Raw genomic sequence first — 16,319 nt, forward strand, 5'->3', positions numbered from 1 at the left:
CAGCCCCAGCTGCCTTGCGCCCTGGCCCCCCATCCACTGTGTCATTCCGGAAGGTGTTCTGGAAGATTGTTCCGCTGTCCAGTCTAATTAGCATCTTGGCTCTTTATTACATAGGATAATCATAAACAATGTCTTTTCTCTCTCAATGCTCTTTTAAAAAAATATATTTTATTGATTTTTTTACAGAGAGGAAGGGAGAGGGATAGAGAGTTAGAAACATCAATGAGAGAGAAACAATCAGCTGCCTCCTGCACACTCCCTATTGGGGATGTGCCCGCAACCAAGGTACATGTCCTTGACCAGAATCGTTCCTGGGACCCTTGAGTCCGCAGGCTGACACTCTATCTACTGAGCCAAACCGGTTAGGGCTCAATGCTTTTTATAAGAAAAGACTCATTCTAATTTAAAAAGAAGAATATTAAATTAAAATCCCATCTGTCTCTTCTACATGGTAACTATCTTCAGTTTCTAGGAAAAAAATAACATTAAATCAATATTACTACTTTCATAATGTGGCATGTATATATACTATGTGTACATTCTGAATCTATTCTTATTGATTTTATTTTGAAGGTAAATAACTATTAAAATAAAACATGAATAGATCAACAAAATGTCTGCCAAACACTCTCGTCTACTAGAACTACACCTAGGAATGACACACATTCTTGTCTTTGATCCACTCAACAACCCCACAAGTTGACAAACACCATACATAACCTGGGCTAAGGAGAGGGGATGAAACTAGCTGGAGTGACTTGGTGGTTGAGCATTGACATATGAACCAGGAGGTCACGGTTCGATTCCTGATCAGGGCATATGCCCAGGTTGTGGGCTTGATCCCCAGTGTTGGGCGTGCAGGAGGCAGCCTATCAATGATTCTCTCTCACCATTGATATTTCTGGGAGGTCAGTGTTGATAACTTAACCCAGGCATCCCTGAGGTTAGCACAGGATCCTCACCCCTTGTGTGACCCTTGTTCATTTCACAGCTCTATGGAGTGTAAATATTTTCCATTTCTGAAAACTTTTAATATGTAGCTTTTAAATTCAAATAGAATTGATGTCCCAATTAAAGATTAGGGCAGAAATTTTATGACCTAATTATGGACTTTTTACAAGTGTTTCTTCCTACCCCCCAAGCTATATAAATCTTAACCTCAAAAATATCAAATGCCTCATGCTTCAGGTTATTTGAATGCCTTAACTGCATTCTGTTACATAAGCAGCATCTAAGACCCCCAAATTCTGTACAACTGTTAATGTTCCTGAGCCCTCTTGGAGGAAGAAGGCAGGGAGGAGGAGGTTCCATCGTTGATACTATTACAGAGGTCCCCATTTTTACTGCCTTGACTGGCCTCCAACAGGCCCCGCCCCCTTCCCTCTGGCCATGACCACACTGTGGTCTGTGTGTATGGGGTAACAATAATTTTAATTAAAGTTTTAGCTTCAATTAAAAAAAATAATTATAATTAAAAATTACCGATTGTATTTTATTCTAAAAGCAAAAAAAATCTTCTACCTTCCTGAAATGTTCCAGTTTCCAGCGACTCAAATCTGTCATCTGTCTCTCTCCCTACAAGGAAATCGTCACCTTCTGGTTGCTGTTCTCTTGCTGGTCCGTCCTCCTCCGGGTGTAGGTCTTCTCCTTGAAAAATGACAATGAAAGAAGAGACACAGGTGTACAGCAGGGCCCACAGCAGCGACCGACAGACACGAAGGCCCTTCTGAAGGGCACACACTGGCCCTGGCTGCAGGGCATTCCCTGTCCCTCTTGGGGGCCCCGCACATGCTGGCACCCACTCTGGAATCTGTTCTCAGGCTCGTCACCTGCTGGTCCACCTGACGGGGGGCCGGTCTTCTCTTGCTAGAACATGAACCCACCAACGTCAGGCATCTCATGAATCTGTTCACTAGGGATGCCCAGCACCTAGGACCTTGCCCAGCTATAGGAATTGCTCAATAAGTATTTCCTGAATGAATAAACACATTCATAAATATTAATATATTTGCTTCTTCAATCAGATCAGAGAAAAAGGCCACCCTGTGACCTTTCATTGAGAACTGACATAAAAGTCCATGTAACAATCTGAAATAACTCTATACTAACGTTCCACTGCAAAGGGCAGCCAGCCACCTATCTAAACCATATGCTAGGCCATCTGTATTGAGTCACAAGGATTACGTAGACTTTGTATCTGAAGGTTCCTACATTTAGTCTTGAAGTTTTGCAAAGATGCCCCTTTTCTTTTCTGAGACTTTTATGATACACCGAACTGTTATTCTTTTGTGTAGATGCTGGATGGGTGACTTTATTCCACTGCAATATGGTAAACCTTGTCATTACGGTGTAAAAAAATCCTCCCCATAGCAACTGGGCATGGCTTCAAGCAGAATATGTCCCGTAGATAACATTCTAATCACAGGACTTGGCTGTGCAGTGAGGTCTGGTGGTGAGGAGGGTGAGGTCTGGAATGTGTGGCTCCAGATTGGGGTTCTTCCACACCAGCTGTGTGACCCTGAGCAAGTTACTAACTACTCTGTGCCTGAAATTTCTCTTCCATGAAAAGGAAATAATAAGAGTACCTACACACAGCATTGATGTGAGGAGTAAAGCACTTAGAAAAATGCCTGGCCCATAAGTATTCAGGTGTTATTATTGTTATAACTTTTAATGTCATCCTCTTTACAGTAATCACAATATTACTATTTCTACTGCTACTGAACTCTACCCAGAGACTGCAAGGTTGCCTTTGCTCCCTGACTTTTAATGAGGCACAGCGATGCTCTCAGGAGTTACTGAGTCACGTAGCCCATTTATGTTTCCTGTCTCTTCATCCGAGCCCGCTATATTGTCTCTCCTCATTTCAGACTTTTTGCTATTCAGCAAACCGATTACCAACTCTCAGTCCTATCACTAATTTTACGACCTTTTCTTCTTACCATATCCCCGTCCTTACTCTCGTTTTATGCAGCGCAGTTTGATGGTTTTTACGGGAGCAGGATTGATCTCTCTCCGCCTCACTATTCACTGAAGGCCCTGTTCTCAGTGGGAACACGAACCAAACACCGCACACTCCCCGTGAGTCTCCTCTGCCGGCGACAGCCTGACACGAAGAAATCAGTTTCCTCGGGGCTGACCGGACTCCGGCCTTGCCATGCCCTCTGAGCATCAGGCCTCTGTGAGGTCAGCACCATCATCCCACCTTGAAGGATCGGAAACCGGAGAGTCTGTCAAAGCCACACAGCTAACAGGTGGCAGCTGCAGGACTTGACCCAGTAATGAAACAGAGTGATGGGGAAGAGTCCAGGATGGGGAACTGAATCCCCCTTCCTCCCACCGCCCCCAACACACACACCCCAGCAGGAGATATAACAAGTGCAAAGGCCCACGGCAGGGATAGGCTTGGAATTACTAAGGAAAGAGAGGCCAGCTGGGCTAGAGAAAGTGACGGACAGAAGAGAGACCGGATCCGGGTGAGGCGCAGGGGCCAGGCCACATCGAACACAGGGTGCAGAGGAGCCAGAATGGATCAAGGACCCAACTGGATGCCACTGCAGTGGTCGTGGCCAGAGGTGACAGACGGCTGGCACAGCGCAGACACACACTGCAGGCAAGGCCGATGGGACCTGCTCAGGGAGCACATGGAAGAGGAGGGGAGGGGAGGGGACAGACATCAAGTAAGACCCCCCGGTTTTCAGCTTAAGCAACTAAGTGGAACAGTAGACCATTAACTAAAATATAAAAGGCTGAAATCAGAGCAAAAACATATTAGGGGGAGCAGGAGAAGAGCTGTGAGGTGGAGAGGAACCGGAAATTCAGTTTTAGGTACAATTTCAATCTAAGATACTCAGAGAACATGCAAATGGAGACAGGTATGCAGCTGGGCTAACCAGGAGCTTGGACCAGAGCAGGGCTGCAGACACACCAGCAGAAGCGACAAGAAGAAGAAAAGCCATTGCCTACCTTCCAAGGAGGAAGTAGAGATACAGATGAGAACAGACCCAAGACGAAGGCGTGTGGCAAGCAGCACACAGGTGCTGGACCTGCTTTCTCCTCTTCTGTCTGAATTCCCACACCCACCCACCCTTCCACTTTCTCTCCCCCCACCTCTGGCAACATTTAGTTTGACTAACCATCCCGATTCGCCGGGTCACCAGTGCCACCTCCCCTGAGGTCCCTGCAGCAAAGTCCCTCGAACCCCTTCTTTGCACTGCAGACAGAGTGCAGGACATGTGACACCCCCGTGGTCTCAGTTACTTGGAATCAAGTAGGAATATCCTTTCCCTCAGGGCTCTCCACCTGCGCTCCCATGTGCCGCCACCCTCAACGGCTTTCCCATCTCTTTTCCTCTGGACTTCCTTCCCACACGCCCTGTGCTTCCAACCCCTCTGACACATGGGCCTGGCTCGGCACACACCTCCCTCAGCTCCGACATCAGCATGTGGTTTCTCAGGAGGCCTCTGCTGCCCTCCGAGTGTGAGCCCCACATGCATCCTCTTTCCCCATCACAGACTTACCTCGTTCTACCCAACTCACTCATCTAAGACTGCATCTCCCGTGGCTCAATTTTAAAAAAGAGGTGATGCAGGAAGGGAAAGCCTGGGCCTGTTCACACAGGCAGACGTGCATGCAGGTGGAGTGGCTTTCCCGGCTGAGATGACACAGCAATGGAAGGACCGGCTCCTGGACCCCCAGCAGCCAATGGCAAGGCCTACAACTCCGCCAGGGCCTGTCTCCCCATCAGCACAGATGGAGCCAGGTGGGATGCTGTGCCCTTCACCCTCTAACACCTAAGCCTGAAAGAGGCAGTTAATATGCCTGCTAAAGCCCAATTTAAATCATGGCAATTGTGTGTTTTTAAGACACAATTTTTTTCCTCACAGCAAACCATCAGAAATATCAGGGTACCACATGTTCTGCCCCCTTCAAAGTTTCTTTGTGAGTTACGTTTTGAAATTGTACCCTCTGCTTTTCTCCAGGGATGCTTCAAGAAACAGTCATGAAACCCTAAAACCTTGGTTTCTAGAGTATCCTCTCATATTCTCCGTACAGAAGTTCACATAAGGAATTTTTCAGATGTAAGCGCTGGGCAAATGTTTTCTGTTCTCTAAGTAGATCACGTTAATTTCCTCTCTGATAACATGACCGACATAATTCAAAGCTGACCCGTCATGCTCTGGCGTCCCCCAGGCAGGCGGTGAAATGTGAGGGTTGGCAATAGCACCCATAGCCCATGACAGCTTGTTGGCTGTGTCCTATTTTCTTCCTCCCTGTTCTTGATGTGCCTATCATTGGTCTCAATTTGTTTATGTATTCCTACCATTTCTTTATTGGATGTGTACAAGAAGTTCCCTAATAGGAAGGTGGAGTAAAACAAGTTTAGTGCTATTTCAAAAATATTTGTCTTTCAATAATTTTTTTAAAGAAACAATTATTATTGAAATTTTAAAATAATGTCCAAGTCATTTAATCATTTCCCTATTTCAGTAATGCATGAGAAAACACACACACAGGTTTTAATTCATACCATGTTCTGTATAAACTGTTTGATGGTGAGAGGAATGGATTTCTTCTTGTACTTCATCTTCAACAGTCTGAGGTCCTAAAATAATTATAAGACATAACTAAGTGGAAAAGATCTAGACATGAATGTAGAACCTGAAATATGGCATCCAGGTATAAACATACATTCGAATGAATATATCAGGCTAATCAACTATACATCCTTTTCTTCAGTTGACCAGTTTTTTTTCTATGTTGGCAAATATGGTAGATATTTCAAACTGGTTTTATTTTGACAGTAGATATAAATTTTTTAAGTCTTCATAAGATTTTAACACGAGAACACTAATTTGGGTTCAGATTTTTCTTTAAAAAATACCTCACTCAGAGCAAAATTATTTCAGTTTCTAATGAACAAAATTTGTACTAATGATGGAATAAAGAAAATGGGAAAGGCAAAGCTTTCAGAAAGGAAAGTGCTGAGAAATAAAGGTAAAACTGTGTGAGACAAGGTTAGTATGTGTTAACGTACACTGTCAATGCGATCTACATTAATGCACATGTCTTCCTTCCCTGACGTCAGAGAAAGGGCCCCGGCTGGTATGAGGACTGTGCTGGGCAGGGTTGGCCGACCACTCCCAGAAGTTGCCAGGAATCGTGAGTAAAAGACCTTACATTATAACTGACAATCCTTTCCGCTTTGGAGAACCCCACCTGCCAGTCAGATTCATAGATTCAAGTAGGGTATCAATTACAAAGTGAACCACATAGTAATGACATTCTGACACCACCGTGGTGCTTATCGGATTATCAGGTTTATTTCAACATCACACAACAAACCAGAAGCTATCATGACACCGACACTATGAAATCTATTTTGCTAATCACACTGCACAACCATTTCTAAAGCACAAGGCGTGGCTTCTAATCTTACAGATGTTTATATTTCACAAACCACTTTTAAACATAGTCCCATGGAACCACAGAGGAGCCTGCCCATCTCTATCCTCCCCTCAACATCCCTCACAAGGCCCGTGATAGCTTCCTAACTGGCCTCCCGGTCTTACTGCCTTGCCCAGAGGACATAACGTAAGGAGAAGTGGGCGGTGGCAGTCTGATCCTCTGCTTAGCCTTTCCATGGCTCCTGTGCCAGAAGCGAAGAAAACCTAAGCTCTGCAGAACAGATCGGAGTCTAAGACCTCAGCCTGGGAGCCCTCACAGGCTCCGCAGCCCCTCTGCCACAGCACCGGTCTGAATGTGGGAGTGCACCGAACTATTTCATCTGCCCCTTGATTCCGTAATCCGCTTCCCTTTCCCTGGGGAGGGCTGGTAGAGGCAGAAGCCAGATGGAGAGTTAGTTCATGGCTGATTGGAAAACAAGGAAAATGACTATAGATTCCTCTTTCAAACGCCTGGCGAGTACAGCCAGCAGAGGGACTGGAGCAGAGAGAGGGGGGTTATTGTATTGCATTTTAATGAGAGGTGTGTACCTATGTTTATGGAATAGGTGGTAGTCAGAGGAGAGAGAGAAGCTAAGTCAGACAAGAGGAAGGTGGAGAAGGCAACATTTACACTAAACCAAATATAGCCCAGAGGTTGAAAAGGATATGAGGGGGTGACAAACTCATAGACTTAGGAGGACACGTTATCAGTACCATGCAAAGAGCAAAATATATTTAAAAAAAAAATAATTAAAGAATGAAAGCAAATGGCACATTTCAGAGTAGGTCCTAGTTTTTCATTATAATTTATTTAGCGCAAAGTAAGATCTAGGATGCTAAATCCAAATACACATTTAAATTATGTCTTAAAAAATCACTTTTGCCATGGTATGCTTATAGCAATTCTACTGGAATGGGAGGGAGATGGTAAATTCTCCTACTATTATGATTTGAACAAATTTAAAAATCAAATCAGCAAACTGATCTTAAAGGAAGGAAGGAAATATTACTCATCAAAGTGATAAAATCAGGACTTCAAGTTGCTGGTAAATATGTGGTGTTATACCTAACACTTCCACTAGGTGGCAAAATGAAACCAAATATTTGAGGAGTAAAAAAAAAAAAAATGTGCAGAAATTACTTTGTAATAAATATCTCAGCATAAAAAGGAAAGAGTAGTAATGGATTCAAATTTCATTTACCAACTTAAGAGATTTCAGCTTTCACCCCATGGGTGACTAAGATACACTGTCCAGTACTTGAATTGATCTAGGAATTCATGAATATGCAAAACTGACTTCAAAGATGCATGAGGGTGGGAAGCCTTTTAATGTAGAAAGGAGACTGTCATTGGGAGCTCAGTAGACCTACTCTGTTAAATAACGTGAGAGATGATGACAAACCATTGCACAATCTGTGTCTAACTTTCCTTTCAAGGTGATAAGGTACAGCAGTCCTGGAATTTGAATGGAGAAACACGGCATTTTGTTCCTGATGTTCATGATCTTAGGCAGTGAGCAACCATCTCTCTGTGCCTTCGACTCTTGATCTTAGAAATTAAAATCATCCTTCGTAAGATTTTATTAGAAGAAAACTAACTTTACTATAAAATTTCAGGGAAAGAATATTTCACAATGTGCAAACACTGTGAAACAAATTATGGGTAAAACATGATTCTGGAAACTGCAACCTGGGATACCTGGCAGGCGGAGGTGCATGGAGTCAGAATACAGCAAAGCTTACCTGTTCGCCGGGGCCCCTGGTCCTCCGGCCGAGCGTGCGTCTCAGCCTCTTCTGGTGGCACTGTAGGCTTGAAGGTAGATCTTTCTTTAAGGCCTGCATTTTTATTCACAAAGTTAACTTGTTTGTTTGCTTTTGTTTTCTCGTTTTTGACATGTCAAACCAGGACAAATATTTTCAACCACCTCATCAATAGTGCAAGTCATTCAAAGGTTACAAGACTTTATTCTACACGAAAACATGGATAGGTTAAACAACGGAAGTAGGAAAGCAGTTTGCTCTTTAATGTCACATGGGCCTTTCCCATCTCTACCAAAGTTGACCTTTCACTAAAAAAAAATTAAAATAATAACTGTTTAAGTGTTCACGAATTTTTAAAATGTAAAGTCACGTCTGAACTTGCCAAACGCGGTTCAGCAGGAGTTCAAGCTCGTGTCTATAAGTGACTAATGAATTTCTAAATCCTGAACTCTGAATTCAGCAAAAAGATAATTAAGATAAACTTGGGCTTCCTACTGTTGTTTGTGAGCACACTAATTTTGATTTACATATAAGTGTTTATTCTTCATAAAAACTGTAGTTAAAAGTGAGAAGAAATCATAATGACTACTTATAAACTTCTAAAGGTAACAAAATCAATCATATTATTCCATAAGAGCTAAAAGATACAGATTAAAGTTTTTTGTCTTAAGAAAAATAAAAGAGAGTAAATTAACATGAATGCTGATTTTAAAGTCAATACCAGTCTAAAACATGTTATACTGAATTAGTCCTCTGATGTGCTGTAGGTAGAACATTAAAATAGACCCTCCATTGAATTCAACTATTTAGAAAACTGAACTAGCTAGGTTCAAGAGTGTGTGGATGCTGCATACCAAACCCTGGGCTCCTCACTACCCGACTGGGAACCATGTACCAACAGTGGCTACTGAAGGGGGGGTGGGGGGGGGGAGAGGGGGGTGCTATGTCTGTCAAGAGCCTAAAGTGAACAGTCAACTGAGAGGCATTTTCCTACTCTGAAGCACCTTTACAAATTCTTCAAGAACATATTCTATTGTAATACAGAAAATGCTCATTTAAATGCCTTTTACTCTTTTTTTGATTTTTTTTCTATTTTTCCTGATCATTCCCTTTTCTCTCTTCATTTTTCTCTCATTCACAAAACATACTCCCACCGTCCTCTCCCAAAGCCTGAAGATGCTGAGACAGATAACAGGATCACACCTCATCATTTTATTTCCCGTAGTTATTTTCAACACCACTTACACAGAAATCATCCACTACTAAAATAAACACCAGCACGTACCGCTGTGCTCTATCCCTGACCATCAAGTGACTTACAGCTATTTTATATACACAGATATGCACCGGTACTAAGTTTAGTCCAATTTCACAGGGTGGGGGGTAAGGTAGGGGGTGTTAAAGATGAAGGCCTATTAAAATACATCACAGTTTAAATGCCAAATTCAGGGCTGAAGGCTCCCATGCCATTTTCCACTTAAATCATCCATTCTTACATCTCTCAAATGTTAAGGGTGCAAGTGTGGAACTATTCATTGCCAAGGTCTGCTAAATGAAGATAAACCTTCAGGATCTTCAGAATCATGTATTGCTGCTCTCAGAACCTCAGAAAACACCTGGCACATCACAGGTGCTCAAGACACACTTGCTGAAGGGCTGAACACACGCAATGGTTGTGACTCCCCCGGCTGTGGGGCCAGGCTCCTTCGCTGCACTACTGTGGTTTAGGGCTGCAAAGGTGGGAACAGGGGCTCATATAGATTTCCTCAATACTGTTTCCCAAACAGATTCATACCTGTGCTCAGCACCCACTAATACAGCAGCACAACCCTAGCTTGCCTGGGACAGGCCCAGCTGATTGCTATCTGCTGTCCTGGTGTAATTATTTCACTCTCAAAAGTATCTCAGTTTTTATGCAAAATTACAGGTGATTTTTCACTAATCCTATAGGTAGTACGTTTTCAACCTGTACTCCATAGGTTTCAATACGCAATAAAATTTTCCCATCAAACAACAAAGACTTGAACTGCCTTAAAATCCCCCCTATTGGATTTTGAGAAGAGCTTCATTTGAAAAAAAAACAATTTCTTTGCTGAACGTGTTTGGAAACGAGGACACCAATATTCAGACATAAAATGCCCTTCCAGTCGGCTTCCTCTAAATCCACGTGGTAGTTATTTGTCTCTAAAATTGAAATTGTAAAAGGTGAAGGAAAATGACAGAAGAAAGCAAAAGCATATATATAACAAGAGCAAACATTTAGCAGTTTTGTTTTCTGTCCAAAGTGGCAGGTGCGTTGTAAATTTATTGCTACCTGGCCACGGCTATTTTGCAGAAGTGAAATCAGCACCAAAATAAACAATATTGTAGCCCAAAGAAGCTGAGGATCATATTCACACATCTTCCCTAAACCTGTACAGTCCCTGAAATTTAACAGAAACACATTCCAGACTAATTCTTGCTTTGACAACCCACGTGGAAGAATTAGCCCTGCCGTTTCCAAATATTTTTCTCGCCGCCCAAATCCACTTCGGCCCATGAGTCAGTGTTCTTCAGAGAACAGGGGTAAATCCACGTGTCATATACGATCTTAGGCCAAAAGTAAACAAGAAGAAGGAAATGCACATAAGGTCAAGGCACAATCAAAGAAGAGGTTTTCCAATTGGATTTATTATGAGGTACACAAGGTAAGGGCGGAGCAGTGAAATGGTCAGCATTATATTATGAAATGAATGTATCAGTTCGGATGTTCCTGGGGCTCCATATATCAAAACACGAACTCACACAGGCTTGAGCAAGAAGGGACTTTATTATCCAGTTAAGAAGTGCCTGGCAGGCTGCTCACTCAGCACTGGCTTCGTCCTCAGGCTGCAATCCGGGCTCCCAGCTGCACGCTCCTCTTTCAGACAAGACGTGTCCAGAAGCAGAGGACACCCTGCTCTCCTGGCTCCTTCGCAGTCTCCCCTTTCAGTTTCCAAACCAGAGCCCCCTCCCATTCCTACACCAGCAAGAGGAACAGGCTGACCACAGCTACCAACAGCTGAATTACCCAGAGCTGAGTGAAGACTGTGAGTCAACCACACAGCCCCTGTGTGATTTAGAAAATAAATGAATTCCCTTACAACATACCTTATTTTTAGCTCTTTGGGTACCTCTGATAAATTAAGAAACATTTTAAAATCATGTTTGTATTTAAGAAATTCATCATTTTTCCTCCGGCTTTATTTAAGAACGGAAGAAGTTATCCGCAACTCCATCTGACCACATGAGAAAGGATAAATGTACTTCCCCCCATCCCATATGTAAGGAAGTTTAAAACTTACTAAATTTTGCATATTGCATTTATTCACTCAACAAATATTTAGCACCTGCCAATGCAAGGCACTGTTCACCAATGAACATACAGAAAACAAGGCCACAAAACCCTAGCTCCCCCAGAGAGGAAACAATTATAAAAATAAGAAACAGAAAATATTGAGAGTACATGGGATGGGAAGATGGGAGGGGAAGAGTGAGACAGGGCGTGAGGAAGGGGCACACTGATAAGACGTGGGCAGGTACCTCACTGCTGGAGTTACCATGGGGAAAAGTGCTCCAGGTAAGGTTTTGGCAAAACAAGTTCAAAATTCCTCAGCAGGTAGGATCCTGGGAGCCAGCAGACCCAGGGGGCTTCTGCAGCTGGAGTGAGCAAGGGTGGAGGGAGGTGTGAGAATCAGATAGGTCCTGGACAAGGGACCAGGGAGGCCTTTACTCTGAGTGAAAAAGAAAGATTCGCTTTTCATAAGAATTATATACAAAACACTTCCTCAACAAACTCTGGGGATTAGAAATAGTCCTATGCTTTACAGGATTTCATATACTTCGCCCATAAAAGCTAAGACATTATAAAACTTCAGTTTATCAATCCTTGGTTCATTAAGCAGTGGTGTACGCATTGGTGGAGATTTTGATGCTACCCATCGAGGTTACTCCAGCTGCTGTTATTTGTGAAGGGGAAAGGCTCAGGACTGTGACTGCTTCAAATGCAAGTAGTTTAAATCAATACATCCCAAGAACAACCCTCATACGGACATGAAACTTGATAAATATTCCGGGAAATCAATAAACCAGAAAGGCGTGCATACTAATGGGACCATAGGGATCTGCGTTGTTGTTCCTGATTTTATAATCAGCAAAGACAGATGTTAGTAGGTATCCAACAGCAGTCCTATAACGTACCAAAACCGGAGGCTGCCAGGAACTAAGAGCTGCCCCATGATGCACAGTGAGATTCCCAGGTTCAAAGCTTCTTCATGCAACTCAAGATGGACAGATTTCAGAAAGAGGATGTCAACCTCAAAAAGAGGAAACGTTCCAAAAAGCCTCCAAGAGCCTGGTTTCAAAACCAAGGAAAGGACTCCACGAAGATTGGAATGGAGTGGATCCCGCTTAACATCTTATAACACAAGATGGAGTGTAGACGCTCGGGCCCATGGACCAAGAGGGCTGCCTTTAAAAGCCACTGGACCCCATCCTGAGCACATTACCAGTGCCACAGCTTTCGTTTCCACATAGCACATTCCTACAAGGGCTTTAAGAATTTAAACCCAGCAAACATATCATTTCCCCCACTAATTTATGTTTTTCTTTATTTCTTCTAAAGAAACAAATGTACCGCCCTCCCTGGGCACATACACATAAGCAGCATGAACATAGCTATAGGCAACTTCCAAGGTGGTTAAAACATTACTGAAGAAACTTCTGGGTTTTTCTTTTTTTTAAACAAGATATACGTCAACTTTTTAATATAATTTTATATGTTCACCATTCAACAAACATACAGTGAATGCCTATTATCATCTGCTACTATGATAGAGACTAAACACAAATCACAGTCTAGTAGCAAAGCAAAGGCCAGGAATGAAGCACAGTGGTGGGCACACAGTCCAACCACCTAGGAGAGGGTCAGAGAAAGTGCAAGTGCAGATGCGACGACACAGCTGGATCCTGGAAGGCAGGGAGAAGGTGGCCCACCACACAGGGTAGGCGTACCTTCCTGGCAGAGGGGAAGAGTGGGCAGAACTGGCAGTAGCTTATTTCACAGCATTGCCCTGCAGGGACTGCAGCCACCATGACCATTTGTATCCCCAGTGCCAGGCACAGCCCCTGTCAGCTGCAGACAGTCGGAATATTTGTGGAATAAATCTGTTGAATGAATCAATACACGGAAAATGGGTTGTTTTATATAATTATCAAAAATCACACAGACACTTTAAGTGCATGACTTCCTCTAATCTTTTAGAACACAAGCCGAGTAATGTTTGAGGCAAGGAAGGAATAGTGGACAGACAGACCTCTATAATGCATAGATAATAAAGAGTGATAAATACATATATACAGTGAAATCAAATGAGGTTCTAAAATGAGAACAAAGAAAAGGAAAACAGGCCTTTCTGTTCTGTAGGGCCTACAAAACCGAAGCTTCTGCAGAAATTGATTTCTATGTGAAAATGGTGTGCAAACTGGTCATAAACATCTAGTGCATGTGGTTTACCAAGTGGAGGAGGTGGGGCGTGAGGCTGAAGGGTGCTACTGAGGGTTTTTCAGATCACCCCAAACAAGGTGGGTCACCCTTTAGTTTCCTAAAAACAAAACTTTCTCTTTAAATAAAACCAGGGGAAAGTGGAAAGAGCTTAACAACACAATAAACCTCAATTACCTGATAATTAATTACATGGTAGCATTCACCATATGACAATAGTCTCTTATATTCCTCCAATTGTCTAAGATTATTCCTAACCAAGGGTTGGGATGGCTCTGACTCTGAAATACCCATTTAGACCCATCCCATGCAACTCCCTGGATTTGCCCAGTAGCAAAATAGACTTGGGGTGAGAAGAGGAGGAGAAAACAAACTCCATAAACCAGCTGCATTTAGTGCAGGTGAAGTACAGGGTATAGGGCAGGGGTGGGCAAACTTTTTGACTTGAGCGCCACAATGGGTTCTTAAACTGGACCGGAGGGCCGGAACAAAAGCATGGATGGAGTGTTTGTGTGAACTAATATAAATTCAAAGTAAACATCATTACATAAAAGGGTACGGTCTTTTTTTTTTTTTTTTTTTAGTTTTATTCATTTCAAACTGGCCGGATCCAGCCCGCGGGCCGTAGTTTGCCCACGGCTGGTATAGGGAGTCACTGCTCAACCTGACCTGCACCTGTTCCCCTTCTTCAGGTATAGGACCCTAATTTTCTGTTAGGAAGCTGGTTTTCCTTCACCCAACAGTTTTAAGGGAGGGAACTCACATGACCATGATCTTGCCAAGCACAGCTTTGTAACCCCATCCCACCCCCCACCCCCAATTTACAGGCTGTGAATTGAATGTGAGCCCACGTGACTCATTCTGGGGTAGGCTGCTTGAGAAGGAAGCCAACACTCGGAGGGGCCAGGGATGTTGGAGAATCTACATCCAGCATAACCCACGGGGATTCCTGGGTTTCACAATTATGTGATCCAGTCAAGGTTTGTTTTTTGCCCACATGAGCTGATGTGAAGGGATTCACACATATAATGAAAAGAAATATGAATAATAAATAAACTTACAAGTAAAACTACGTTTGCTCCTAATATCTTGAGGAAGAATGATGAATGCCTTTTTCTACAGAAACACTGAGACTTGCAGAACTGAATTATTAGAAATTTATAGTTTTTGTGGATTGGAGTAGAAAACCTCTAAAGACCATAAAACTGCTTCTAGAATACCATGTTCCAAGTAAAAAAGCAAATTTGTAAATGAATTTTTACCACGAGTCAGGTTATAAAATTTCTGGATTATACCATATACTTTAGAGTACAGTTATTTCACAACTTTTGTCTAGCTTTACATTCATATCTTGTATTTTCATGCTGTAGCAGTACCCTTTAAATCACAGAGCATTCTTACAGCTTTACACATACGTAACGTTCATAATTACTGTTATTTGCCCTCTCAATTCTCTCAGTAGAACCAATCAGGTCCCATGTAACACTACCTAGTTCTCATGGCCACCCTGAGGGGAAGGTGTTATCTTAAACTTACAAATGAAGAAAACCAGCATCACCAAGATGCATTTTATAGTGAAAATATCCTGGTAATTAATTTGGAGAACTGTTACCAATGGGCATTAAGAGAAAAAGGAATGGTGGAGGACACGGGAGAAAGGAACCAAAGTCAGTAGGCATGTAGTTTAATTCACCAGACCCATTTCATGGACTATGACGTTACAGTTAGCGTAAGACATTTAAAATTAAAAATTGTTCTTGTTTACTACCATTCTTTTGTAATGGAAGTTTAAAGAGTCCTTATTATCCAAGTAATCACGAGTACCTCTAAAATCACAAAGTCATCATAATACTATAAAATATTCTCTATGAATTAATCATAGAATTAATCCCCTGGATTAACCCAAGTATTCATGTGGACTGACTTATGTCAATCCTTTACTAGTCTCTCTGTCATTGTGAAATGTTGAGCCCTCTCTCTACATAATGCAAATCACCTATAAAGTAATACTGAAAATCCTGTGTGGCTCAGTGGTTGAGCATAGACCTATGAACCAGGAGGCCATGGTTCAATGTCTGGGTTGTGGGCTCAATCCCCAGTAGGGTGCATGCAGGAGGCAGCTGATCAATGATTCTCTACTCATTGATGTTTCGCCCTCTCCCTTCCTCTCTCTCTAAAATCAATAAAAACATTTTTTAAAAAGGCACACAATACTTTTAGAAACATCTGTTCACTCATTTCCAACATGAAGTATCTTTAATTAGATCAAAATACCTGTTTTTAAGCTCTTCATAAGAAAAGATGAATAATTATTTTTTAAGTAAAAATCTTTGTGGCAGCAGTTTTAATTGTTACAACAAATCAGGGTGCTCTTAATTCAGTAACTACATTTTACAGTAGTCACAATTAGAGATTTAAGAACTCATGCACAGAATAGGACAAATCATTTGTAAAAATGCATTCAAAGTGAAATTTCATTTTATTAAATGCTTTCTTAACTGAATTCTGACCTTTAGTTAGATCTCAAATTTATAACCCCTTAGAAATGGTAAACAATTATGACACAATCAAATATGAAAAAATATATGGTA

The 16,319-nt window shown here is 42.2% G+C and overlaps 1 protein-coding gene across 6 annotated transcripts in view; it reads right to left on the reverse strand.

Annotated features, from left to right (window-relative positions):
• ASPH (aspartate beta-hydroxylase) overlaps positions 1 to 16,319 on the reverse strand; it is a 168,427-nt gene that overhangs the window by 98,858 nt on the left and 53,250 nt on the right. For 5 of the 6 annotated variants that reach the window (XM_023750994.1, XM_023750993.1, XM_023750998.1 and 2 more), the window contains 4 exons: positions 8,190 to 8,282; positions 5,531 to 5,605; positions 1,522 to 1,647; positions 436 to 468 (listed from right to left, as the gene is read on the reverse strand). In XM_023750994.1, coding sequence (XP_023606762.1) covers positions 436 to 468; positions 1,522 to 1,647; positions 5,531 to 5,605; positions 8,190 to 8,282 — 327 coding nt within the window. The remainder of the gene's footprint in view (positions 1 to 435; positions 469 to 1,521; positions 1,648 to 5,530; positions 5,606 to 8,189; positions 8,283 to 16,319) is intronic. The other variant, XM_023750997.1, reaches the window with a different exon arrangement.

This window comes from Myotis lucifugus, unplaced genomic scaffold, assembly GCF_000147115.1.
Source record: "Myotis lucifugus unplaced genomic scaffold, Myoluc2.0 scaffold_17, whole genome shotgun sequence".
In the NCBI taxonomy this organism is placed as follows: domain Eukaryota; kingdom Metazoa; phylum Chordata; class Mammalia; order Chiroptera; family Vespertilionidae; genus Myotis; species Myotis lucifugus.